Below are 25,816 nucleotides of genomic sequence, written 5' to 3' on the forward strand. Positions count from 1 at the left end.
ACTAATTGCAAAATTTATTTCAGGGCTGCGGGAGCTGGGGAGATTCTTAAGGGCACTTCTTGTTTGGGGGCCGTAGGTCTCCGGCCTTGGCAGGGGCACACATTTCAGTGGGCAGGGGTGGGACCCGAGACAGGGAAGGCAGAGGGCAGGGATGCCTAGTCACCTCCAAGTGGGCAGGCTCAGCACGAGCTACAACAGCAACATGAAAGCAAGACAGACAGCAATGCCCAGCCTAGGGACAGAGGACAGCCGAGGCCTCTCCCTGGTGCCTGGCCCTAGAGAGTTTCTTTCAGGGCATGAGCCAGGGGACCAGGGAGTTGAGGCTCAGCTTCAAAGATTTGCAGCAAGGGACCCAGTGGGGTGGGGCCAATGAGGGAGGGGCTTATCAGCAATGTCCCTGACCTGGAGACCCATACACTCTCCTCAAGTTCACCCATATTCCCCCCCACACGGCCTCAGAGCCCCCTCAAAAGGCATCCTGCTATTCATCTAATTGGGTGGGGGCCAGCAACAGCTCTTCCCTGGGTTGGAGTCAGGGCTCAGAAATGATGACCCAGCACACCCATGGGGTACTTGGTATGAGGGTGTCTGGGGAGAAACACGGGCTGTACTAGGTGCCAATACCAAATCCCAGCCTCAATCCCCAAATCTGTCCCCTGCCCCCAACATACACACCTTTCAAGGAGTATCTAGGTTAAAAAACAAACAAAACAAGAAACTCTTGGCTACAGCCTCACAGATACATACCAGCCTGGGCTGGCCAACTATGGGTGGGGCTGATACGCCGATTGTGACAAACATCCCCCCTGGTGGGGCAGGGATAGAAAGATGATTGTAGCAAAGTTCTTCTCAGACAATGTGTCAAAGTTCTCCCCTGCAGAAGTCAGGTGGGAGAAAAGGCTAGGGAGGTCATTTGGTCCTACCCAGTCTCCCAGTGTCCTCTGGGGCCCAGCCATCCCTGGCCAATTCTGCAGACTCAGTCATCTCTGGTTTTCAAAGCAGAGGGCTTTCCTCCTGGTCACTGTGAGAGGGCTCTGCAGCCCCTCTCTTCTCCCCCAGTTGATGCCCACTCAACCTCTCTCTGCTTCTGTTTCTAGGAGATGGGGAAGGGATAACCTTGGACCCAAGAGACATTGAGGCCCACCAGGGAATCGCACACCTCCTCCCTGGACCTCTGCTCCAGACTCCAGGGCAGACAGCTGGGAGCAGGGGGCTGGGTGGGGGTGGTTAGCAACTGCCTCCTGGGGACTCTCTGGCCAGTGGGGGCCACCCCACCTCAGCCAGGCCCTGCCCACCCTCACCCACCTTCCCAAACACAGGGCTTCAGAGAACTCAGGGGCAGGGGCCTACAGGGTGGGGCTCCTAGTCAGCATAATAGAATAAACCATCTGGAGGGCTGCAGGGGCGGCTGCGCCGGGCTCCTGGCCCCAGTCCCGCCCCGCCCGGCCCAGGCTCAAGTCTGCTTGGCTTGCAGCATCTCGATGAGCAGGTTGTTGCGGGGCATCTCGTTTCCCAGGTGCTTGTGGTACAGGTACTCCTTGGCCTGCATGCTCAGTGCCCGCACCTCCACCAGGCACAGCAGAAGCTGCTGGAACTTGTCCCCACAGTGCGGGTAGTGGCACAGGGTGTAATCAAGCAGGGCGGCATTGGCCTTCTCCTGAGCATCCTTCACCAGGTTGGGGTTATTCAGGAACTTCACATCTGCAAAGGGAGGGGCTCCGTCACCACCACCAGCCGCGCACACCAGCAGCCACCAGAGCAGCACCACAAGCACCACGGCCACTGCCACCGCTGGCTATGCAACCACCGTGTCACCAGCACTGCTGTCACCAAGGGGGATGGATACTGCCACCACTGACAGTCACCGATGCGACATCCCTGTGTTCTGCCCCAATGAGAACACTGCTGTCCTCATCAACCACACTTCAGTCACCCAGTCACCACCACTGTCACCACCATCATCACTGGAGTCGGACAACACCACCACGTGCTCCTGCCACCACCAACATCCCATGGTCACACGGACACAGCCCAGCCACAACCACCTGTTACCATCACTACTGGCACTGTCATCGTCACAGTGGTTGTGACGAAGACCTCCAGCATCACCAAGACATCACCAGCCTCACCAGGAGTATCTATCCCTGGGCATGTTATTTAACCTGCCAATTTCCTCATCTGCAAAGAGGGCATGGCAAGAGCGTCCACTTCACAAGACTGTTGGGAGGATTCAAGGAGCTGGTATGTGGAAGGTGCTCAGAAGAGAGCCTGGCACATGATAAGGCCAAATATATTGGTTGTCACACCACTCCCCTCTGTGCCACCGCCACCATCAACACCAGGCCCATCCCCATAGCCAGAACCATCTGGTCACCATCGTCTCTGTGGTGGTCACCATCAGCTCCCCATCACAACCCCACTGTCCCCTCAGCATCACTGGCACCAGAGAGGCGCACCGGGACTGCCAGGGTCCCATCGCCCGGCCTCAAGTCCATGCACTGGTGGCCCCCCTCTAGAGTGACAGGCACTCCTCTGGGCTACCCTCTGATCTCTCATGGGGCCCTGGGGGTCACGGATGTCCTCTGCAGCAGCATTTACAGTGAGGGGGCGGTGACCTGGATGGCCATGTGGTCCTGTGATGGGGACAGAAGCAGTGGAGCGGACATAGCAGAGTCAGAATGCTCCCTAAAATCCTGGGGCTGAGCGGGAAAAAAACAAAGGAAGATGGGGGATGAGACCCATAAGGCAGAGCCATGTACATACATGTAAAATGCTTGTACACAGAGCACACACATTATGGAAGAACAGAGACAAACAAGACGCCCCTGGTTAACCATGAAAGAATGGCTGCCTGTGGGAGGGAGGGAGGGTGGTTGGCTCTGTGTGGACCAACGATCAGTCCTGTCACAGACGGGGGAGAGTGACTAATGCATCCCCAGCACGCAAGATCCAGTGAAGAGATTAAAAAAAAGTCTGTGGAGTGAGACTGATGGGGGCACAAATCCCAGCCCACCACTTAGAGGCAGCAGCCTTGTGCCCCAGGGCCTCTCCTGACGTGAAAGGCTTTCTTCTTCTGTGACAGGGCTGTGCCCACCTTGCAGGGGTGAGAGCTTGGGTGCAGAACCTGCACAGGTGCCTGGCCCCAAGGGGCACCCAGACAGGGTCAGTTCCTTGTCACTCAAGTCTTCATCGATGCTTGCAGGCCTCTTTCTGCCACACACTTGGTCTCCCACCCCCAAATCCTAGCCCAGCCTTTCCCGGGACATGGTGTCCAGAGGCTCAGAAAATGGCCTTCCATCCATTTCCCCTCTGCCCCCATCACCCCAGCCCTGCTACTGCTGGGAAGTCCAGAGCCCAGCATGTGCAGCCCTTGGCCCTTCTAATCCCTCTTAACACCCACTGCGCCAGGAGGGCTTGATGCTCCTGGCAACCCTGATCCTCAGCCACCCCCAGCATGCCCTCCGAGGCCTGTGTTGTCCAAGGTTGGATTTAGGGAAACCCGAGCTGGGCCCAAGGCGTATGGCAGGATCTGGCCCCAGTCCTCCACCCCCACCCGTTGTCTCACCATCTCCCTTCAATAAGTGAGCCAGGATCATTTTCTTCCTCCCCCTCCAGGGTCATCATTAGCCTAAAAGGTACCTTTGTGCCAATTAGAAAGGTTCCCTCTTATCCACAGAGAGACAGCTTAGTGAGGGACATACAAGCTGGATTTCAGCTCCTAGTTGTCCCCTGCCTACGTGCCCTTGTGCAGTGAACAACCTGCCCAGCTGTACTCAGCAGCCCTGCTCCTTAGCCTGGCCTGATCGAGACACATTCAAAGATCATGGGAAGTGTCCCCGCTTGGCTGGCCTTCTAGGTGCAAGAGGTAACTACTATTCCCATCCCTATCCCAACCTCTTTCCAACACAATGCCCTCCCCTCTACCTTTATTACCCACCATCCCTGGGGCTGGGCAATCCTCCTGACATTGTCTTCTGACAATTCACAATAGGAGGTGGGGGCTCTAGAGAAGGGTAGGGACCAGCTCAAGGCCACAGGGCCGTAAAGGGACCCAGAGGAAACAGCTGGGGCATGGAGGGTGGGGGGGAGGACTGGTTAGGATGCTGCAGTAGAGGCAGGATGGGAGGGGGCTAGGAGAACGGAGCCTCGGCTTTACCAGGATTTACTGTTCTCAGCAGCACTGGACAGAACAGCAAGGTGTAGTGCAGGGCGTGGGTACAGAACAAGGACAGCTTTCAGGGGTGCTCCCCCCTCCACAACCAGCAGTTCTATGGGTCCAGCTGCTCTTTGCATATGGGAACCCCCTGTGTCCCCATGAGGTGGGCTGCAGGGCTGGGGGAGGGAAGCACAGTCACTGATTGAGCCCCAACAACTACAGTATAAGTGGACCCAGTTTCCTGGGCACCCATAATCCAGCTCAGGTAACCCCACAGACACCCAGGCAGGCAGGAAAGGACATTCCCCCAGGCAGAGGGACAGAGGGGCATGCCTAGAACACACAGATGCCAGAGTCTGGATTCAAACCCAGGTTTCTCTGGCTCAAAGCCCTATGGGCAAGCAGGGGTGGGGTCCACTTGATCATCAGTTCCTGGCAGTTTAGACATGTTAACTTTAGGTTTCACCCAACCCTGGAGTCCTCTCCAAGGGCCGCCACCCCTGGGGTCCTAGGTTTCCTCAGAGAGGCTACTCCGGACTTCAGACTCAACTTCCTCCTCATCTGGAAGAGACCACGGTCAAATCCTGCCCGTTTTCCGAGCCTTCCCGTACCTCCATTTAAAGGGGCTGTTATGAAGATCCTGTGGGATAACGGATATGACAGAGCCAACATCCCACAGAACCATGCCCTTCTTCTATTAGACATGGGAGCAAGGGTCCCACAGTCTGGAGACTCCCCTTCAGGTTGTCAGGGGTTCAAATCCCAGGCCCACCACTATCTGGGTGACCTTGGGCAAGTCTCTCCCCCTCTTTGAGTCTCAGTTTTTTGTCATCTGCAAAATGGGGCAAATTAACCTCTGACTCACTGGGCACCCAAGAACTGAACCTAATCCTTGTGCCCACCTCTGGGTCCTGAGCTGCTGCAGGCTGGAGGTGGGCACGTTTGAGAAAAGCCTGCATGTGTCTTCAAGCCTGCTCAGCTCTCCGCAGTACTGGAGGTGGGAGGTGGGAGAAAGCAGGAAGATGGCACCCCCACCCCAGAGAGCAGCCTGCCAGCTCTGTGGAGCTGGGGGCCCCCAGGTTCTCAGAAAAGCCCCCTTTTCACGGTTTAATTGAATATTTGAATAATCCTTTCATTCCAGCGAGGCATAAAGAATGTTGTCCCAATAGCGGTGACTCAGGCAGGCACCCCCGCGTACAATGGCCCCTCGAGTGGGGCTGCTATTCAGGCCGCCTTTTGTTGGCGCGGAGCAGTGGGTAAATTGCAAACGCTTAAGGGAATGCTGCTGCCTCGCCTCAATGGAAGTCAGGAAATCGAATGTTAGGTCAATCCATTAAGCTTCGATTAAGTCCTCTGCGGAACAATGCCAGCCGGGCTCATCTTCATAAACACCGCGATTGCCAGGAGAGAGGCACTAATTTTAATTAAGCCTCCTTACCTGCGTCCACGCCTGCCTGAGACGGCTATTTAGACGCCAAATGGCACCCTTCTGCGGAGGCAGGCGAGAAGGAGGAGCTGAGAAGGCTAGAGGGTGGTGGGTGGGGTGGGGTGGGGGGAAGTCATCACAGGAGCTCAGGCTGCCCAGCCCAGGGAGGTGCTGCCCCAAGGGTGCCGCCCAGCGTGCCCGCAGGAGATCTTTGGGCAAGTGGCCTTCCCTTTCTGGGCCCCAGGTCCCTTGGGGCCTCAGCTTGGGAGGTCTGGGTGGGATCATGGAGGAGCCCCTCCCACCTTCCAGACTCCGGGCAAACCTTACCCTCATCTTGCCTAAATGCATTCACTTCACCCCAGCTCCAGGCCCAGCCTCTTACAGGGCTCTGCGTGGCTACCTGCCGTCCTTCTCCCAGGCTGCCGTTGCTAAAATGCAAACTTGATCATGTTACTCCCTGAAGGAAAGCCTTCCTAAGAGAAGGTTCAGGGTACCTGGCCTGGCATTCCAAGCCTTGCACAGTTCAACTACTGCCCACCTTACCAGCCTCTTCCTCACTTTCCCCCTGCCCCACAGCCACGACAAACTTTCTGGATTCCCCATACCCTTGCACAAGGTGTTCCTTCAGTCTGCAATGCCCTTGCTATCACCTGCTTTGCTTCACCCAGAACACTCCTTCTCATACTGCAAGACCCAGCTCAGAGACACCTCCTCCAAGAAGCCTTCCCTGATATCCTGGGTGTACTTGGTTTCTCCTCTTTAGCCCAACCCTGATCACACTGAACTGCCCAGTCTCCTCCCCTAACCTGCAACCTCATGGCCTCCCTGACTCACTCTGCTCCCCCATGAGCCCCGGGGCCTTCTTGTCCTCTCCTCCCAGATTCAGCCTCACTAGTGTTTCTGGCCTGCTGGGCTGGGTGTTCATCCACCGTCTCAACCATACCCATGTCCTTCACCACAAAGACAAAGGCACCATGCCAGACAAAGTGCAATAAAGATGGAGGCTGACTCATTCATTAATTCACCTGTTCATTTGCTCACTGACTCAATAATGATAGTTATGATGAAAACAATATTGATTCACATCCCAAGGGGCCAGGCCACCCACTGAGCACTTTGGGGAATCCACTCATTAAATCCTCGCAGCAAGTTAAGGATTATTATGACGGTCGTTTTACAGATGGGGAAATAGAGGCTCAAAGATGGGAGCAACTTGCTCAAGGGCACACAGCCAGAGAGTCTGGATTGAGAATCCAGGTGTTCTAGCCCGCCGCACATGTGTGCACACAAGCACACTCTATCGCCCCTCTGCCCTGTCCTGCCAGCCTCTTCCAGCCAAGGACTGTAGACACTCCTGCTCTTGCAGGCCCTGGCTGCCTCCTCTGGAACACAGAATGAAGGCTAAGCAGTACGGAGGGGCCCAGCACTCATGGTTCTGAGCACCACCACTCGTCTGCACCCCGGGGAAGAGAGCTGGGCTCAGCTTGGCTGTCCTCCTTACCCCCACAGGAGGAGTCCTGCGTTTATCACCCAGTGTTGGCCAGAGCTGCGCCAGGCCTGGCAGTTCTCCATGTTGGGGGCTTTGCTGGGAAGAGGGGCTGGGAGCTGCAGAGGTGTGCCTCAGGCACAGGCGAGGAGTGGCGGGGGTGGGGGCGGGCATCTGCAAAGCCAACCCTTGGTCCCTGCTCTGCAAGGGGTACTCAAGGATAGACGGAGCCCTGGCCAAGGAGACTGGTGGTTAGCAGCCCACCCTCCACCCAACCCTTCCCAGGACCTCCCTGGTAGCTTCCTGATGGCAGTCAGGTCAAGAGCTGTCACCTCACAAACCACCCAGACTGCCACAGATCCCACACTCCAATCCTATGTGCCCCCAAGCACCACCCATCTCTCCAAATAACCTCTGCCTCCAAATCACCCCTGTCAATCCCGACTACACAGATTCTTTACACAGGACACATAAAAAATCACAATCCTACAAAAGTTCTCATTTGGCACCTGTGTGAAAACAGAGATGCAAACACAAAGGCACAAACACGCACAGAACTTCTGGAATCTCCACACCCCCAACCACACATAACCAGGGCTTCGGCAGGAGGCAGTTCCCAGAACCCAGCAGGTTGGGAGACAGAGGAAGGAGGGGCTCCCCTCAGCTGCAGCCAGCCTGGCCTGGGCCCTTGGGGCTCCTCCAAGGGTGTTAGGTCATGGCTAGCTGGCTGCCCAAGATTCTGTCCCCACACCCAGCCATGGTTGTCCCCTGCCACCCCCAGCCTGTTGTTCCAGGGTCAGGAAACACAGCCCCAGCACCCACCCACATGGCCATGACCTGAGCCGGGCTTCCCACAGTCAATACTTCACTACAAATCCCTCCTCTCCCAGCTTGCTTCTCCTCTGCTTCCTCAGATTCCCCAACTCTTGGGCAGACATACCGTCACCAGGCTGGCTATGATGCCATCTGCCGCAGAGACGACATCTCAATCCTGCCCTTGCCCTAGGTCATGAGGCATTCATACCCTTCTGTTCCATCTGTTCCTCTAAAGATTTATCCCCTCCCTCAGCAAACTCCTACTCATCCTCTAAGATCCTGCCCAGAAGTCCCTCTTCCAGGGAGCCTTCCAGGCAGAGCCCTTGCTCCACACACTGGTTTCCCTGTCTCTGTCCCAGCCCTGACTGCGTCCGCTGGAAGCCTCTCCTGGACTGGGAGCCACCCGATAACAAAGAAAACGTCTATGTTGATAGGGAACAGCGAGGGCACTGGAGATGGCTTGCTGGGTGAAGGACAGAGGAGGCAGGCCCGGCCGAGAGCCCCGGAAGAGGGTGGAGACTGGGGCGGCCCCGATGGCCCAGTCAGGAGAGCGATGTGCAGGGACATCAGGCCCTTGGGGAGGGGGGCTGGAAGGCTGGGCTTGCCCTCTGCCCCTTCCCTGCATTATTTTCCTCCTGGGTATTCATCATAATCCTCTAGGCTGCATGTTTTACTAATCATTTCATTTATTTATGTACTTTTTTACTAAGCATATTATGTTTATTGTCTCTCCCCCAGAGAGGTTCAACTCCAAGAAGATAGCGACTGGGAGTCTTTTTGTTCACTCTGTCCCCTCCCTTCCCCCCCTGCCACCCACCCATGCCTTGCATAGTACAGATGCTCAGCAAGTGGTTGTAGAATGAATGAATGAGTGAGTGAGTGGATGGACAAAGGGGTCTGGGCACCGAAGAGCACAGAGTCAAAATGTGGGCCCCCTAAAACAAGGAATTAGGAAAAACAGGGAGCCAGGATGGGAGTCAGGGGACAGAAGCTCCTGAAATGGCACAGGCACTTTCTGGAGGTGGCATGGGCACTCTGCTAGGGCTTTCAGCCAGGAATGTACCAAATTCTCAGAAGAGAATGCACCGTCCCACAAAGAGCAAGTCTTAGGTCTTATCTCGGTCCTCTGTACTTCCAAACTGAGACCCAGAGAGAAACAACCTCCCTTTTAAGAGCCAGGCCCTGGGCCAGATCCCCTCATGCCCTCATGCACTCAGGGAGGGGTCCTGGCCCCACCTCGCCCCTGTGCTGGCAGGCCTCGCTTGGCCCACTCACCGAGGCTGAAGAGGATGAGGAACTTGAGGCAGACGAACTCCTGGCGGTCCAGCTGCAGCGTGAGCAGCTGCAGTACCAGCTCCTGCGCCCGCAGCACCAGGCCGTGCAGCAGGGAGCCTGCCTGGGCGGCCACCGTGGTCAGCTCCACCTGGCCGGGTAGACGACAGGGTCAGAGGGCTCCAGGCAGAGGACCTGGGTCAGGCAGCAGGGCAGGGGCAGAAAGCTCTGATCAGGGCCTGGGGAAGGTGTGGATGGAACAGGGGCTGTGGGTCAGGCGGTGGGGGGTGTGTGCATCTGCTTGGGTTCCAGCAGCCTCCTCAGCTCTTCTCACACTGCCAGCGCTGAGCTGCAGGCCGCTGCAGCAACAGAGCACAGAGCGGGGCAGGTGGGTGCAGAGGGAGAGCTGAAGGGTCCTTCACACACAAAGAACTGCCGCCAGGCCCAGCAGTACAAGCGGCTTTTGTGTTTTGAGGGGTGTCTGCCGCAGATGCCACATCTTGCTGGGTGTGGGGGCCGGGGGGGCAGACCTGCCTGGGTGCAGGTGGACAGGGCCACATGGCAGCCCGAGTCCCCTCACGCCCATATGTGGACACTCGGACTGGGGGTGTGGTCACTCTCAGCTCCTGTTCACACACACACACGTGGACACACAGCATCATCCACCCACTTCCCTAAGCAAACACAGACACACACACCCTTGTATGCTCACATCACAGGATAACACAGACACATGCCAAGTATGTGTTCCCACTGAGATGGTAACAGGCAGAACTCAACACCCACACACTTGCATGTATGGAGACATTTGCACAAGAAATTACAGGCAAACACACATACAGCAGGCATTCCCACAGCCTCAGAGACTTGCACCCACATGTTGACAGGGGCTGACACCAACACTCCCATACTCACACTCCTCATTTGCACTCACCCTTGGGACCAGCTCTCCCCTGGCCCTGATGTCCTAAGAGACCCCCCAGGTGAGAACTGAGGATGAGGACAAAGGACCCGCGCTGGAGGCAGGAGGTGGGGAGCAGGGCCTCAGGCTCCACCCCCTAGCGCACCTGTCAAGCCCACTCCTCCGTGACCCCCAGGAGAGCTGCTTCCTCCAGCAGGCCAGAGCCTGGGCATCATCCCCCGCTTCTTATTCTCCCTTCTGCCCTCTATTTCCCCTACACCTCCTGTCACCAGCTGGGGGACCTCCACCTTGAACTGTCCCCTCCCAGGCTTCCAGCATTCTGAGCAGTGCCTCCACTTCCTCCGAGCCTCTCATCTCACCCCCTCAACATGCTGCCCCAAATACAACCTGGCCACGTCCTCCCCCACTTTAGACTCTCCTATTGCTCCCTGCTCAATTTCAGGAGTCCCTCGTTCCTAGCCTAGTGCCCCCAGTTCCCTGCTCTCAAGCGGCCCAAATTCTGACTGAGATCTTTGGGACCCACTCCCCTCTGCCCTTCATTCATTCATTCATTTAGGATTTAGGGCCTTCAAGGTCTTGCCCAACCCAGCTCCAAAAAACACGACCCCATACTTATCTCTCACTTCATTCCACCCCCAAAGGCCCCCGGCCCCCCAGACCCACATAGCAGCACCCGCGTACCTGTGGACCCCAGCGGCTTGGGTGTTCTAAACCTCCCTGTCCAAGCCCTTGCCTATGCTATCCCCTCTGCCTATGGTGGAGGTGGAGTCTGCCTGTCACTAACTGACCAACCCTGATTTATTCTTTTAAGACCCAGTGCCACCATCACCTCCTCTAAGAGGCCCCCTCTGACCCTCCCCACATCCCCAAGCTGCTTCCCCCAGAAGCGGGGCTCCGAGGAGCAGGCTCCTCTCAAGGCCAGGGCCAGGGCTGGTCAGAAGGAAGCCAGGCCAATGGGTACCCATGAACCTAGGGAAAGGGCCAAGGCTCAGGGTGCCCAGGGCCGGCCCTAGAGAGGCCTGGGACTTCTGGGCCCGGAATTCTGGAGGCGCCACAGGTGGGGGCAGGGCACCATTGCGGGCAGTCACCTCCTGCCCGGTGATCAGCAGAAGACTGCTCTCCTTGCCATGCTGGATCTGGCGGTAGACGTGGTCGAACACCAGCAGCTCGCTCCAGCAGTTCTGCAGCAGTGTCATCTGGTCGGCCACCTGGAGGGGAGAGGCACACGGGGCTCCAGCTGGGGGCCTGCCTCTCACTCCTCCCGACTCTCAGTTCAGAGGCTCAGCTGAGTATGTGATCTGGGCAGCTTGCTTAACCTCTCTGTGCCCAGTTTGCCCATCTGTCTACTTCAGCCAAGTGTGGCAGGCATGCAGCAAAATAGTAAGAGGGTCCAGTGAAGGTGGACCTTTCTCTATCTAGCAAAGTACAAGGTCCAATGAAGGGTCCCATGGGCCTGGCTTCAGGCCCCAGCTCTGTTCTTACAACTTGTATGACCAACCTTAGGCAAGGTCTGTAACCTTCTGAGCATCAGTTTTCTCATCTGTAGAATGGGCAAACTATTAGCAGGTAGCCTGGCACATATTAAGCCCTCAATAAATGTTAGTGAATAATGTCTATGAGTGTGTTTTGTGAAGACTTCCTCAAATGCGTGGGAAGATCATATTTAATTTTAGCCCTGTGCCCATTTGGCCTGTGCTCACATCTCTAGCAGCCTCAATCACTCAAAACTGAACCCTGAAGAGGAAACAAAGGCCCCATATGCGGGGCTTTTTGGGTTATGAGAAGAAAGGAGGGCCCGCCTGGCCTGTGGTCTGGCCCAAGGAATGAGCAGGCGGGTGGCACTGGTCTCACGTCTGAAGCAGGAGGAGAACAACACAAAAGGACAGATTCTGAACACCCAGGCTGCAGTTGGTCTCAGCAAGGGCAGGGGCTGCCACTCTGTGGGGTGTCCTTCCACTCTGGGGACCAATACATTCTATCATGGTAAGAGTGGACACTTGTGACAGTGGTGAGTGGGTCTCAGGACCATGGATGGCCTCAGGGACCCCCTGGCCTACACTCAATGAAGGCACACTTAACCAGCTGAAGACTCCACCACTCTACCACCAGAGAAGGTGGGGGCCTCTCCCGGGACCACAGGGGGGCAGAGGTAGACCAGGGCCAGGCCTGGCATTCTTACTCCACAACTCTTCACAGTGACAAATACTGAGCTCGCCTGAATGCTCAGAACTGCAGGGCCCTGCAGGTCATCTCAGGAAGACACAATACAGACTCCAGTCCCTCCCAGCATCTGTGGCTCACCAGCCAGCCACCGTCTACCCAGTGCACACTTCCCAGGCACCTACTGCCCTGGGCAAATGCAAACCGTAAAGCTAATACGTGGCCCTAGGAGCCTGGCGTTGTTGTGATCCCCAATCTATGAAGAGAGGACAAGGAACTTGCCCAAGGTCACATCGCTCCGTCTGGCTCCAGATCTGTGCTCTTAACCACCAGGTGTGGAAGAAGATCCACCCTGGCCACCCAGGGGTTCAGGGCATACTTGCTACCTCCCCCATCATGCCCTCCCCATCCCCTCCTCCTTCCAAGGCACCCTCACCATCCTCTGGACATGGCACCTGCCACATCTAATGGCAGAATGCAGGCCTCAGTCTTCCCCCAACACTTGTGCAGGGGTCAGCGAGCGGTTATGAACAAATATGTGCTCCTCAAGCTGTGCAAAGAGAACACAGAGGAACTACCCCCAAACCAGAGGCTGGAAAGGTCCATGCAGCCCCTGGCCTGAGGGCAATTGGCCCAAGCCCAATGAATACTCTTTCCTGGAGGGTAGAAGCCCCCTCCTCTCCTTTATTCCCCTCCACTCCTGGAGGTCGTGTGGGGTCTGTCCTCATGCAGAGAGAGGGAGAGAAATAGTGAACAAAGAGCAAAGTGAATAGCTGGACACACAGTCAGGCTTCCTCCAGGCCTCGCCTGCCTACTTCTTCCCAGGCCCACATGGCTGAGACAAGATGGCAGATCTGTCTCTGCCCTGCCCTGCATCACCGGCCTCCCACCCTCCGGTCCTCACCTCATCTCTCTGTCAAAAACTCACACCTCTCTCACCTCTCCTGACAGAAGCTTCTTCCTAGAGCCCTATTACTGTTAGAACAGGACACCCTTCCAGGGAGACCCCAGACTCAGCCATAGGGAGCCCTGGATTGAAGGGGTCAGGAGAGACTGAGAACCGGGAAGGGTGAGCCACAAAGACACGTCTCCTCGTCTTGCCCCAGGAAGTGGCCAGTCCCGGGAGAAGTGCGTCAAGAGGCCTCCCACCAGTTTCCAAGGAGGTAGACAGGGCTCAGCGCATGCCCACAGCCAGGCCCCGTCCCCAGGCCCAGGACTCCTAAGCTCTGCCCTGCGGAGTCTGCCCATGGCAGAGAAGGAGACAGAGGCTCGCCTCAGGTAACCACAGGGATCTGTGCTTTGCCCAGAAGCCCCTAACCGGGCTGGTCTTCTGGGGACCCCAGGAACTCCGGAAGCCCAAGTAGGGGGTATGTTCCCCAGGGAGTCACACTGGCGCACCTCGACAGCCCAGAGGGAGGAAGAGCAGGAGGGAGGACATTCGGAGCTAGGCTCTGCCCCCCCACCTAACTGGGGCTCAGGAGCAGACACCCTTGTGTCCGGATTGAAGGAACATGGGATGGGGAGGTGGAAGAGCAAGAGATAAGGGGGAGAATTAGGAGATAAGAAGGCTGAGCTTCAGGCAGAAAGCAACAGGGGTCACAGTGACCCAGCCGGCCAAGCCCTGGGAGCAGACTCTGTACACAGACCTCAGATCCAGGAGTGGGCAGCTCTGCCCACAGGGCTAATAGATGTGGCAGGGCAGGGAGAGGTGGCCTATGGTGGCCAAGCTGAGGTGCCCTCTGCCCTCTGTCTTATTCCCAACTAAGCCAGGCATCCTCCTCTGCCCTAATTTCCTGTTCTGAGAAATGGGGAAAATAAATCCTCCCTCCTTCAGTGAGAGAAAACATAGGAGCAGAGAAGCAGCAGCAGTTGTGGACTCACAGTCGGCTCTCTCCGGATGCTGCCCTGGTCTGGGTTCCCACCTGCGCCCCAGCCAAGCAGTCTTTCCTGCCAGACTTACTTGTTCTTCTCCTAGATGGGCAGATGGACACATAAAGACACCAAACTCCAGAACATTCCCTACACACACACACACACACACACACACACTTTTTTTATTTAAAAGAAAATCAGAAGGCTGTAGCTGCCAGCCCCTCTCCATAGGAAAGCAGGTGGCTAAGAGGCTCACTTAACCAAAGAGGGTTGGTTTTCACTTTCCATAGGTTTCTCCCTAAAGCAAGGCTCTCCCATGCCCCCAGGCCTCCCTGTGGCCCTGGGAACAAGGACTTGTGCAGCCCCAGCCCTGGGGTCCCTCATGGGCCTGGCCTATCTGCTCAGCCCACTAGCCACCCGCCCCTCCTGCCAGTCTGCCACAAATCTTCCTGGAGCCTTGACACCTTGCAGCCTGCCTTGGAGAAGGGGTATTTATGGGTGCCGAGCTGACCTCCCTCCCAGAAGGCCCCCCTCTGGAGCCCCCTGGGGTCTGATCAGTCTGGCAGCCGAAGGCCAGCGGGCTCTGTAATTCTCCAGTGGCTGACATGCCACGGGCTGGCCGCAGCACTCTCCCAGCCGAATGGTCGACGGGCCATCATTTGTCAGCCCAGGACTGACAGAGTTACTGCCGTTTAAATGAAACCATATATCTGAGCAGTTAAATCTGTTGCCAATTGGGGGCCTCGGAGCTGAATGTCGAGGGTGAACTGATGTCAAGATGGGTCATTAGGCACTCTTGGCCCTCGCCTCCCCCTCCCTGATTCCTATCTTGCATCCTCCCAGCCTGTCCTTCACAGGAACTGTCCAGACGGGCTGCCTGCCTGGGCCTACACGCGGCCCCCCCACCGAGCAGCAGAGACAGGTGTTCTGCTACCTGCAGGTATGGAGTTGCTTTATAAACCCAGGGCAAAGTGGGCCTCCATCTTCTTCCAGAACCTGCTCAGGGGAGCATGGATACAATGTACCTTTTCTCATCCTTCCTGGCCAGGCCTGTATACTACCTGCAAGTAAAGTTTAAACTGTGTAGAGGGAGACAATAAGGAAGGCTGCTACTCCCACTTCCCAAACACTTCCTGTGTGGTATGCCCTGTGCTGAATTCTATAAATGTCCTAGCTCACTAAGTGCTTACAACAACCCTATGAGGTGAGTATTATTTCAACTCCCCCTGTTTTAAAGATAAAGAAAGTGAGGCCCAGAGGAGCAAAATCACTGGCCCAAAGTCACACACCAGGTAAGTGGCAGAGCTGGCAGAGTGGAACTTAAAACACAGGCCTCTCCGATTCTGGTCTTTGTTATTAACTTCTGTGCCACTGTCAGATCTAACATGCCATGACTGTGTGAGATGGAAAAATCAAGACACAGGGTCATCCAAGCTGGGAAAAAGATGGAGGAGGAGAGCTTCAAGAGGGCATCCAGACCTGAACGTCCAGGCTCCCAGCCTCCCCGACAGTTCAGCCAAGACCCCAGGCCTTCCCCAGGGCAGCGACATGTCATCAGCATCACCGAGGGCTGGGTGGGCCTCTGTGGAGAACTTGGGCCTGTGGTAAGAGCCCTCCCTGCTCCAGGGCGTGGCAGGCCTCCTATCCCCCACTGCCAGAGGCCCCACTCCAGGTCTAAGCTCTGCCTCTAGCCCTGCCAACCTCTCCAGCCCTGCCTCATAGGACCACCTGGTCCTGACACATAATGTCTTTTCACACTCTGGGCCTTATAGCCTATACTATTCCCACTTTCTAGAATGCCCTTAACCTTCTCAGACTGCTTTCTGGAAGGACACAGATCAGAGAAACTCCTGGTTTCCTTAGACAGAGGCAGTTGCTCTCCTGCTGGGCCTCCTTGGCTCTTTCCATTGCTCTCAGAGCCCCGGGCACCCTGCACTGGCATTGTTTATATGCATGTCTGTTTCCTCCTCTAGCCTGGCAACCTCCTGGGTCCAGCTCATTTCAGTGTTCCCTGTACCTAGCCCAAGGGCTATCCCACTCTCAGAGCTAGAGAGCCCCCTCTTCTGTCTCCTAAGATGCATCCTGCCTGGAGGTGGGAAAGAACAGTCGGTCAAAAGGGAGGATAGCATCCCTCAGCACCTTTCCCACTCTTGTGCTTCCTCATCTCTGGCTCCTCAAACAGGCACCTGCTCAGGGCTCACTGGACCAGTGGGGAAGAAGTTCCACATGGTTGATGAGGGGCCTTCAAAGGGCTGGACTGGTACTTATCTGCAAGGCTCCTTTACAGGGGATGGTGACCATGTTTCATGCTCCTGGGCTCGACTCAAAGATTCTGGGAAGGGGAAGCAGGAAAGTTTGGACCACAGAGAAGCCAGAAGCAGGAAAAAACACTCAGCAAAACGGGGACAAAAGCCCTTCCCATCCTGCGTGAAAACCCCCGGGAGACTAGGAAGGCGGCCAGAGGAAGTGCCCTGCCCCTGGACCCAGGGTTCTGGAAGTCCAGGAATGTTCTGTTCCTCCTCCCCTCTGCACAGGGGGCTAATGGGAAGTCTGGAGGGGAAGCTGGCAACCAACCCAAGTGTTCTGGGATCCTCTTCCTCCACCAGGGCTTCCAGCCATGAGTGGAAGGCAGATGGGATTGTTCAAGGCCCTGCCTCTTGTCCAATCCATGAACCGGGCCCAGAGAGAGGGCAGGGTGAGAGGCTCCACCTCATGACAAACACATGGAGCATCCCCAGGCTCTTCACAGAAGTAGGAGCCATTACCATAAATTCCTGACTCCCAGAGAAACCCAGTCCCCCAGCCTCATGATGCCTCAAGGGCTCACCGTGACCACCCGCCATTCCATCTCCCCAGCCCCGCCCCATGCCCAGTGCAGACAGGCAGTGCCCCAGGCCCATCCGGCCACATGCCCCTGGAGGAAGCCCAGGCCCAGCGGCATCAGCAATGACAATGCTGCTCAAGGCTGCAGTGGCCCCAGCAGGGAGGCCACCAGGTCCTGCTGTTTACACCCAGTCCCGCAATAGCTAGGGGGACTGGCCTGGGAAAGGCAAACGCCCCAGGCCAGGGAGGGATGGGCTTTGGCTGGGCCTGGGGGCCTCTGAGGTTGGCAGAACACCCTGATCACAGGCAGTCAGGGCACTAGAGGGACAGCTCCCAGGGCTTTGGCCCTTCAAGCCCCTAGGCAGGGGGACTAGGCAGTTCTTCCCTGTCTGGCCTCAGTTTCTCCTGTGGCTTCTCTGCTTACTTTAGCCACAGTTACCTCAGCCCAGGGGGATGCAAATCGTCACAGCAGAGGAAGGCTGCCTTGGCTGGCAAGATCAGCATCAGGCCCTGCACTGCCCCATCTATCCCCCTACCTAGCTCCCCCTGCACCCACAGACACACACACACCACATGGAACCAACCATGATGAGTGAGAGATGCAGGGACAGCAAGACCTTTCACCTTAGCTGGGAAGGAGAAGGCCCACGAACATCCCAAACTCTGAGATACTAAGACCCCATATATAACATCTGAGGCTGGCAGGGATGGGTGGCCTCCGAGGGGTTGGACCCCCTTATTGATTCTGGACTGGGGAAGCCAGAGACAGTCTCCTAAGGACTCAGCTAGGCCTTTGGGGGAGCACAGGTTCTTAGAAGAAGAGAGATAAATGCCCACAGAGACCCAGACTGGGAGAGGAATTGAGACTGAAGGGGCTGGAGAAACACAAAGCAGAGAGACAGCTCACCAGGGGAAGAGAGACAACACAGAGAGACAGGCAGATAAAAGAAGCAGAGGCTGTAAGAGATAGAGACTCAAGAAACAGAGAGCGAGGAGAAAGAGGGGGTAAGTGAGGAGGTGGGAGAGGGGCCAGGCTGTGATGGACCAGAAACTCTCTTCTATGGCCTCAGTGAGGCCTCCCTGCCGCCAGACACTGCCTGAAGCCAGTGGGCAGGAGGGTTCCATACAACAGATGAGTGAGACTGAGGCCTTCCCAGCCAAGAGGACACTCCAGATCCAGCAGGCAGCCAGGGGGGAGAGAGACTCACCTCCAGCTCCTTGAAGACCATGCACCTGCGTGCCCAGTCCACGATGGAGATGAAGGTCTGGTCAGCCATCCTGCACAGGAGGCCGAAGGGTGCAGGCTGCTCGGAGCGGCCTTTGGACGGTTCCTGCAGGCAGCCCACAATCCGAGCCCGTACCTGGTCTTCGTCCGGTTCCAGCTGTAGCAGCTGCAGGATGAGCTCAGGCACACCAGGCCCTCCAGAGAAGGGCTCTGGGTAGCCGTAGGGTGGCCCAGGCTGTGGGGGGCTGGCATAGGGCTCCGGGTACTCAGACTTGATGGCACGGCCAGGGAAGGCGGGGTAGAGGTAGCCGGCCAGTGACCCGTGAGTGCTGGGCACAGCCATGGGCAGTGCTGGTGCCCCAAAGTCAGCCAATGGTGCAGCAGGTGGACCAGAGGCCAGGCCCTTGGGCTCAGGTGCATGCAGGCCAGGGGGCAGCATGTAGTCCGGTGGGGGAGGGGGTGGGTGGGGCACCCCTATCGGGGGGCCCGTCTCCAGCTTGAAGCCATTGGCTCGAATCTGTGCCTTCTTCTGCTGCTTCAGGGCCCGGTCCCGCTTGTACATGGGCCCAAACTTATTCCGGCCACCCCGCATGCGGTCAGCACGTACGGCTGTGGGCAGAGGTAGAGGATCAGGCTCACCCACTCCAAGCCCCCCACTATGCCACCCCACTCACAGATCTGTCCCAAACAGAGCTGACTGTGTCACTTCCCAGCTCAATACTCTTCCGTGGCTCCCACTCTCTGCAAATGAACCGTCTTCTTAGCCTGGCATTCAAGGCCCTGTTCACCCTTGCAGGTCATCCCTTGGAAGACCCTGTGTTCTTTCCCTTCCACCTTCCCCATCTCTCTGCTCCTCTGTGTGGCATGTCTTCTTCCTATCTCCTCCCTTTGATATTCCTTCTGCCTCAATGCTTGCCTTGTCTCATGCCTGTTGAACACCCAGCCCTGAGGCTACCACCTCCAGTGTTCCTGGGTGGACCCAGGCAGAAACCATTGTCCTCACCCCAGATGCCCTGCCTCATCCATCCTGGGTGAGCTGAGAGCTCCTGGGGAATCAGTAATGGGTTCAGGTGCCCCACACAGGGCCTGATGGGGAGATGGTGACAGGAATTGGGCCCCGGGCAGCCTTATCAACAGCTGGGTCCCCAGTGTCCAGTTGCTTCTTGACTGACTGCCTGACTCTGTCAAACACCCTACTGAAAACTGAAAAATGACTCAGGCTTCCCCTACTGCTTTCAAATTTGAGGCTGAGCTTCAGGCTGGCTGGGGCTCTGTGCTGGGGGAAGGAACCGCCCTTGCTGACCAGATGCCCCTCCGCCTGGCCAAGAGTGTGTCACCAGCCGGACCCAGCAGGTGCATCTCTGCAGCTGTGGTGTGGCTCCAGCCCCTGCTCTGACAGGACCCCACCCTGTGCTCTGGGAGAAGAGAAGAGCAGGAGGGAGAGGGTGGTGCCTAGTAAGGGATGTGTCTTGGGGGCCCGCCCAGCCAACATTCTCACCCTTGGATGGACAGCCCAGCTCTGTTCCCTTAGGCCCCACTGGGGCTTTCTGCTGCTCATAATACCAGCTCTCCTGGTCCCTCAGAGGGCCTGGAGCTGGGAGCCAGACAGCCCCCTCCCATCCGGGAGACCTTCCTCCAGGTGGCAGGACTTGTGGTCTGCAGCTCTCAGAGCTACTACTACACTGTTTAAAAGCTTGAGCCAGCAGCTGCCTGCTCGGCGTACAGCCCGGCTGGGGCCAGCAGGGTAGAAGCCTACACCTAACAACCCTCAAAACGTTTGAGTCTTTCCTGCTGAAACATTTTTTCCTCCTTTCTGGACTGGGAGATAGGGTTGGGGGGTGCGAAGGCAAGGATGGGCCTGGGTCCTCTGGGGGCCATTGTTCTTCTCTCCCCAACCCACTCAAGAACATGGTGGAAAGGAATCTCACCCAAGGAGTGAATGAACTGAGGGAATCTTTTGGATGGATGGACAGACGAATAGATGGGCAGGTGGGATAAGTGATGCCAGACAGTGATGATGGACAGATAATGTAATAGCTGACCTGTTGAGCATTTGTAACATGTCAGGCACTGAACTAGGAGATTTCATACATGTTAATGCAAGAAGGAAGGCCCATTTTCCAGATGGGGAATCTGCAGCTCAAAGAGGTTAAGGAACTTCCCAATGTCACCCAGCTTGTAAGTGGTGACACTGGGACTTGCACTCCACTGAATGTATTGGAAGTCTTGACTTTGGCTGGTGTGGGTGTCAATGGGGGTGTGTAGTGCTGGCAGAGGGGGAGCTCAGCAGGGCTCTGTCCTGTGTTGCCCCAGGCCAGGGGTAGGGGAGAGGGGTCACCTCCCTAGGGCTCATTTTCAGACACTTCTCAACCCCCCCAATCAAGCTGATGCTGCATGCGTCCCCTCCCCAACCTGCACCAGTTCTCACCCCACCTGCGGAGGTCTAATGTCACGGGAGGGGAAAACTGCCCGACCCCAGAAACTTTAAGAAGGCCAGTGGTGCCCTCCCTTCACCCCTTCTCCCTTCTCCACCCCTCTGCCCCTCTGTCAGAGGTCAGGGGTCGGTCGGTAGGCACACCTTCAAGGCGCATCCCCACCGTCAGGCACTTCTGGAAGCGGCAGAAGGGACAGCGCTTGCGCTGTGTCTTGTCGATCTTGCAGCTCTGGCTCTCGGTGCACGTGTAGTGCTTGTTATTCTGCACCGTGCGTTTGAAGAAGCCCTGGGGGAGAGGGTCATCAGCGCGGGAGGGCGCCGGCCCCTCTCCTTGCTTCGGGCTGGGGTTGCCCCGCGGCCTGCCCACAGCCAGTGCCCCGCGCCTGCACCCCTGCAGGCTGGCTGCCCGCTCCCCGCTCACCTTGCAGCTCTCGCATGTGAGCAGCCCGTAGTGGTAGCCGGACACCTTGTCCCCACACACGGGGCACAGCTCGTCCAGGTCCTCGTCGTATGAATAGTCCATACCCGCGGCGTCTGCATGCGGAGGGAGGAGAGGGTCACCGCGGGCCGGACGGCAACTGGCAACGCGGCAGACCTGGGTCCAGCGGGCCTGCACCACCGCGGCCCGAGCCCCCACCGCGCGCTCCTTGCGCGCCCGGCCTGCTGCCCCGCGACAGGGCCCATGTCCAGGCCGCCCGTGGCAGGCCGCCAGTCAGAGCGCCCCGAGCAGCCCGCGTCAGGGTGCTCGGTCAGCCCCCCGTGCCTCGCCTTTACTGTCCCTGTCTCCGCGCTCCCGCTCTGCGCTCTCCGCCCCTCCCTGGGGCTTGTCCTGCGCTGTCCCCGCCGCGCCCGATCCGGGACCCTCGGATTCGCTGAGCTTCGATCTGGATTCGTTCGTCTGAGAACAAAACCCCGATTCTGAGAAAACGAGATGGGCTGGCCGCGAGGGAGACGCCAGCGAACCAGGGCAGAGCGGGGCCCGAGTGTTCTGGGGATCCGACAGGGGCGAGGGAGACAGAGACAGAGACGGAGAAACGAGAGTGAGAGACATCAGCCACGCTGCTTAGGGGACGAAGCACCCCGGGGCGACAGAGACAACGAGTATCCGAGGCCGAAAGAGACACATTAATGCCGAGTCAGAGAACCTCCGGGGAGAAGGAGAGAGCGATCACGAGAGGGGGGGCGAGATGCCAGGGGCACCGAGAAACAGAGGCCCACGGGGGGAACCCGGGAGAGAGACGCAGAGACGGAGACACGGTGGGAGACGAGAGACAGCCCGAGACACCTAGAGACGAGAGAAACCTGGGCGAGGAGGAGGCGGAGAGAGACAGAGACACCGACAGAAAACCTGGAGAGACGGAGGCGCCCAGCCAGGGATGAGGAGGGTGAGCAGGAAGCGGCCGGACCCGCGAGCCCGGCCCTGCGCGGCGTGGCCCCGCGGAGTCGGACCCGGACAGGGCTCGGCCGACGGAGGAGAAACACGACGGCTCCGGGACAGAGCCCGAAAGCGCGGTGCCGCGGGGCCCCGGGCTGGGAGGGACAAAGCCCGCGGCAGCGACGGCAACTGGAGGCGCAGCCCGTGCCGCCGAGAGCCGGACGTCGGGCGGAGAGCCGGCGAAGAGGACGCAGCGGACGCGGCGGGCGCCCGGCGTAGAGTCGCAGGCAGGGAGCCAGGCGCAGAGACCTCGGGCGGAGACCCCGCGGGCTCCAGGAGGCCGTGCCGAGGCCGGGGAGCGACCTCGGGCGGCGAGGCGAAGTCCCAAGGAGGGAAGCGCGCAGAGCCCGGGCCCGGGTAGCGAGAAGGGGCGCGACGGCGGCCGCGGCCCGCTCGGGGCCCACCTGGCGGCTCCTGAGAGCAGCAGCGCCCCGCGTCCCGCCCGCGCGGAGCCCCGCACCTCCCGGCCGCGCCGCCGCCGCCGGCGATGAGCCGCACCCGGGCGCAGCGCCGCCCGCCCGCGATGACGGCCGCTCGGGCCGGGGGCGGGGAGGCGGGGGCGCGGGGCTGGCGGCGCGGGGCCTGGGCGCTCCCCCCTTCGCCTCCCCGCCCCCTGCCGCCTCCAGGGCCGCTCGGAGGCGCACCTGGGACCCGGGCCCCTCCGCTGCCAATGCGCGCTGCGCGAACCTGAGGCGCCGGGCCAGGGGCCGGCCGCTCTGTATCAGCGCGTGCGGTATCCGGGGGCGGAGGCCAGGCCCGCGCCCTCCTCTGTCACCTGGCCGGTCCGCGCCTTTACCCTCGCCCTCTCGGCCCCCTCAGCCCGGCCGCCCCGGAATCCGGGCAGGTGCTGGGCGCCTGGGAGCCTCGGGCCACCCGCTTGGGTGGAAGGAGGCGAGCCCGTTCGCAAATCCTGTTTCGTCGTGGCGAGGGCCACCGTGGGGGCGCCGGTCGCTTTGCAGCGTGAACGTGGGTCAGGGCGAACGGGGGGCTCGTGGCTAAGGCACCACCAGTTCAAGGCTAGAAACCAGGTTCTCGGCTCGGTCCTACCGCACTTCCTCACTGGGGTTTTAAGCGATTCTCCCCTACCTCCAGGCCTCAGTTTCCTCATCTGTGAAGTGGGAATAACGACTGGACTTTCTTAAGAGGGTGTCGTGCGGATGACTCGAGCTGGCGCTAGCAAAGCACATGCCTGGCACTACGGGGGTAATCAGTAGTACCAGCTGCGGGACCTGGGGCAAACCCTTTCTCCTCCATGGGCCTCAGTTTGCTTGGGTTGCAAATGGAAATCGTGCTCATCTCAACCCTGCGAGTTTTCTGAGGTCTGGTGAGGACCCGAAGGCACCGAGGGCAGGGAGCTGGGAGAAAAGAGCCCGGGAGCAGGAAAAGGCCCTCTGCCTCGCCTGCGGTGCTCCAACCCTGGCTGGAGGTGGGGGGGGGGGAGGGTAATGGGGGTGTGCCGGGCAGCCCCTGGGTCACAGGGATCCCTGGACTGGGTGGGCTGAGCAATTGCTGAGACTGAGGAACGTCTACCCGGTCGGTCACTCTCAGTTGTCAGATGAAAAAATTGCGACCGGAGAGAGGAAGAGCCTGCTCTCATTTTGCCCCGCGACCCTCGGGTACCTAGGGTGGGAGAGTGTAAAGGGCAGTGAGGCCAAAAAGCCGCGATCATCAAGCAGGGAAATACCACAATTATGAGTACGCAGCGACGCAACCGAAGGGCCCAGATCTGAAGGCTCGGATCCTTGGCTGCGGCAGCTTCTTCTGGGTCCCCAATCTGAGGCCTCTGACTTCGGATGCGCTGTCGCCTTGGTCTTGCGAGCTGGGGCCTGGAGACCCTGTGCAGAGCACTCCTCATCTTGCTCACCCCGCGGTAGGAAGGGAGGAATTTTCGGCCAGCCTGCTCTGTGCAAGCTCTGTCGGGTCACTTCACGTTTCTAAGCCTCAGTTTCTCCAAACGTAAAATGGAAAAGATCGACACTACAGAAGGGGTTCTGCAGTTTCTGTGGGACGCCACGAAGGAATCTTAGTGAGGAAGGAGGAGAGCGAGCCAGAGCCCAAGTGAGTTGCAGACCCCCTACCCCCACCCCAGCTGGAGACACAGTAGCATCTGCCTAAGCTGGAGGCGGGGACTACTGCCTCTGAACAGCTATCCATCTAGGAGGGGCCCTCAGAAAGTGGAAAACAGGAGACACCACCTCTGCATGCGAGCAGTGAGGGGGACTGAGGGGAAATGCTGGGCTGGGGGTCCCTAGTTGGCTTCTCCAGGGTGGAGCCCACAGGGGCCTCCTGGATGTTGTTGAGGAAGACCCAAGCAGTGAAAGCACAAGTCTGGGCTGGGGTCATGGAGGTGGGGCCTGGGCTCTGGTCCCAGGCCTCTCATCTTCCTCTGCCCCCACCCACCTTTTGCCAGATGCCCCACTGGCACAGGTGGGGAGCCACTGGGTTGATGCTCCAGGCTCCTCTGCACTCACCCCACACAGCCCCAAGTTCAAGCTAAGTATGTGGAGAATCATAGCCCCTCACCCACCTATTCAGAGAAGCAAACATTGACCTGGCCCAGCCACAGAACCTGGACTGACAGATGGACAGTGGAGACAAACATACAAATTCATCCGGAGACACAGAGACAGCACAGACAAGCATTCAAGGAGACCCAGAGACCCAAAGGCCCAGGGACCATGGACACATTAATGGTCTACTAGGCTAGAGGCCAGCGCGGCCCTGTGAACACCCGGCCACCGGTGTACAGCAGGGCAGCTACAGACCCCCAGAGGCCTAGCTCCTCCCATCAGATGCCCAGATGCCCAGAGAAAAAGAGGGGGTAGCGTGGTGGGAGGGCAGGTCTCGGGAGATCCCTGGTCCCTTCCCTGCCCAGACAGCGGGCACCAGTCCCTCAGCAGAGAAGGCAGGGGCCGGCACAGGCCGCAGGGAGGCACTAAGGAGGGAGGCTGGCCATTAGAGGCCTGGGCCCAGGCCCTCACTTACAGAGCGGAAGGCGAGCTCTCACGCCGGATGAGAGTGGACAGTGGGCACCGGGGGTCCAAGAAGAGGCTCTGGTGGCCCAGGTGGGGCAGTGGTGACCGTCGGCACACAGGAACTTCTTCAAGCCACCACGGGCGGCAGGCGGACAGTAGGCTGGCCCTGTCCGTCCGTCCTCCTCCTCCTCCCCGCCCTGGGGGGGTGGCCACCGGAGGCCCAATTGGTCTCTGCCCCCACGTGACTTTGCAGGCCTCCTTCTTTGTTGGTGTTTCTCTTCATTTAGGTCTATTTTTTTTCTTCTCCTAAAAGAAAAAAAAAATACCCCTATCTATCTGGGGGCCGCCAGTGGGGGCGGAGGCCAAGGCACTCTGCAGGCCTTGGCCAGCTGGCTGTTCCAGGCCGCCGTGGGAGCCCAGAGGCAGGGACCCCACGTAGGCGGGTAGGCAGCCCCGCTTGTTAGCGACTGGGTGGGAGTGGGGCCTGATTTATGGGCAACTCCCCCACCCAGCCTGTAGCCTGGCTGCTCTCCCCTTGAAAGGCTACCTCTCTGGGTCCTGGTCCCTCCGAGGTCCAGCCTGGCCCAGACAAGGGAGTGAAGTCAGGGTGGCTGGCGTGGAAGCAGGGGCATGGATGACTTGACCAGATGTCCTGCTGCTTTGGCCTGGTTTTTTTACTCTTCCAGAAGGTGAAGAAAGGAAGAGGGGATGAAAGGCGAGCAGGTGAGCAGACTGAACACCTCCTATGTGCAGTCCATGTTTGCTTCTTCGAATGCCACCACCTGCCATGAACTGCTGATGCTCCCAGTTGATA

The 25,816-nt window shown here is 58.4% G+C and overlaps 1 protein-coding gene across 2 annotated transcripts; it reads right to left on the reverse strand.

Moving 5' to 3' along the window:
• NR5A1 (nuclear receptor subfamily 5 group A member 1) lies at positions 1-25,197 on the reverse strand. 2 transcript variants are annotated; one of them, XM_036913972.2, is made up of 7 exons: positions 25,013-25,197; positions 21,014-21,126; positions 20,737-20,878; positions 18,142-18,767; positions 11,167-11,286; positions 9,160-9,307; positions 1-1,701 (listed from the first exon to the last, which is right to left on the reverse strand). In XM_036913972.2, exons 2-7 carry the CDS (start codon positions 21,113-21,115, stop codon positions 1,454-1,456), a joined length of 1,386 nt encoding a protein of 461 aa, XP_036769867.1. In that variant the 5' UTR covers positions 21,116-21,126; positions 25,013-25,197; the 3' UTR covers positions 1-1,453. The 2 variants fall into 2 exon arrangements, with proteins under 2 accessions (XP_036769867.1, XP_036769868.1); XM_036913973.2 differs by lacking the exon at positions 25,013-25,197 and adding an exon at positions 23,892-24,089.
• Between the last annotated feature and the right edge of the window lie 619 nt (positions 25,198-25,816).

The sequence above is a fragment of the Manis pentadactyla genome, chromosome 3 (assembly GCF_030020395.1).
Source record: "Manis pentadactyla isolate mManPen7 chromosome 3, mManPen7.hap1, whole genome shotgun sequence".
Lineage (NCBI taxonomy): Eukaryota > Metazoa > Chordata > Mammalia > Pholidota > Manidae > Manis > Manis pentadactyla.

Bases quoted from the DNA above. Each gene is read 5' to 3' on its own strand.
- NR5A1 (XM_036913972.2), bottom strand. From the start codon at position 21,115: ATGGACTATTCATACGACGAGGACCTGGACGAGCTGTGCCCCGTGTGT. The intron at 20,879-21,013 runs GTGAGCGGGGAG...CCTCTCCCCCAG, and splicing joins TCACATGCGAGAGCTGCAAG to GGCTTCTTCAAACGCACGGT. The intron at 9,308-11,166 runs GTGACTGCCCGC...CTACCCGGCCAG, and splicing joins TGCTGATCACCGGGCAGGAG to GTGGAGCTGACCACGGTGGC.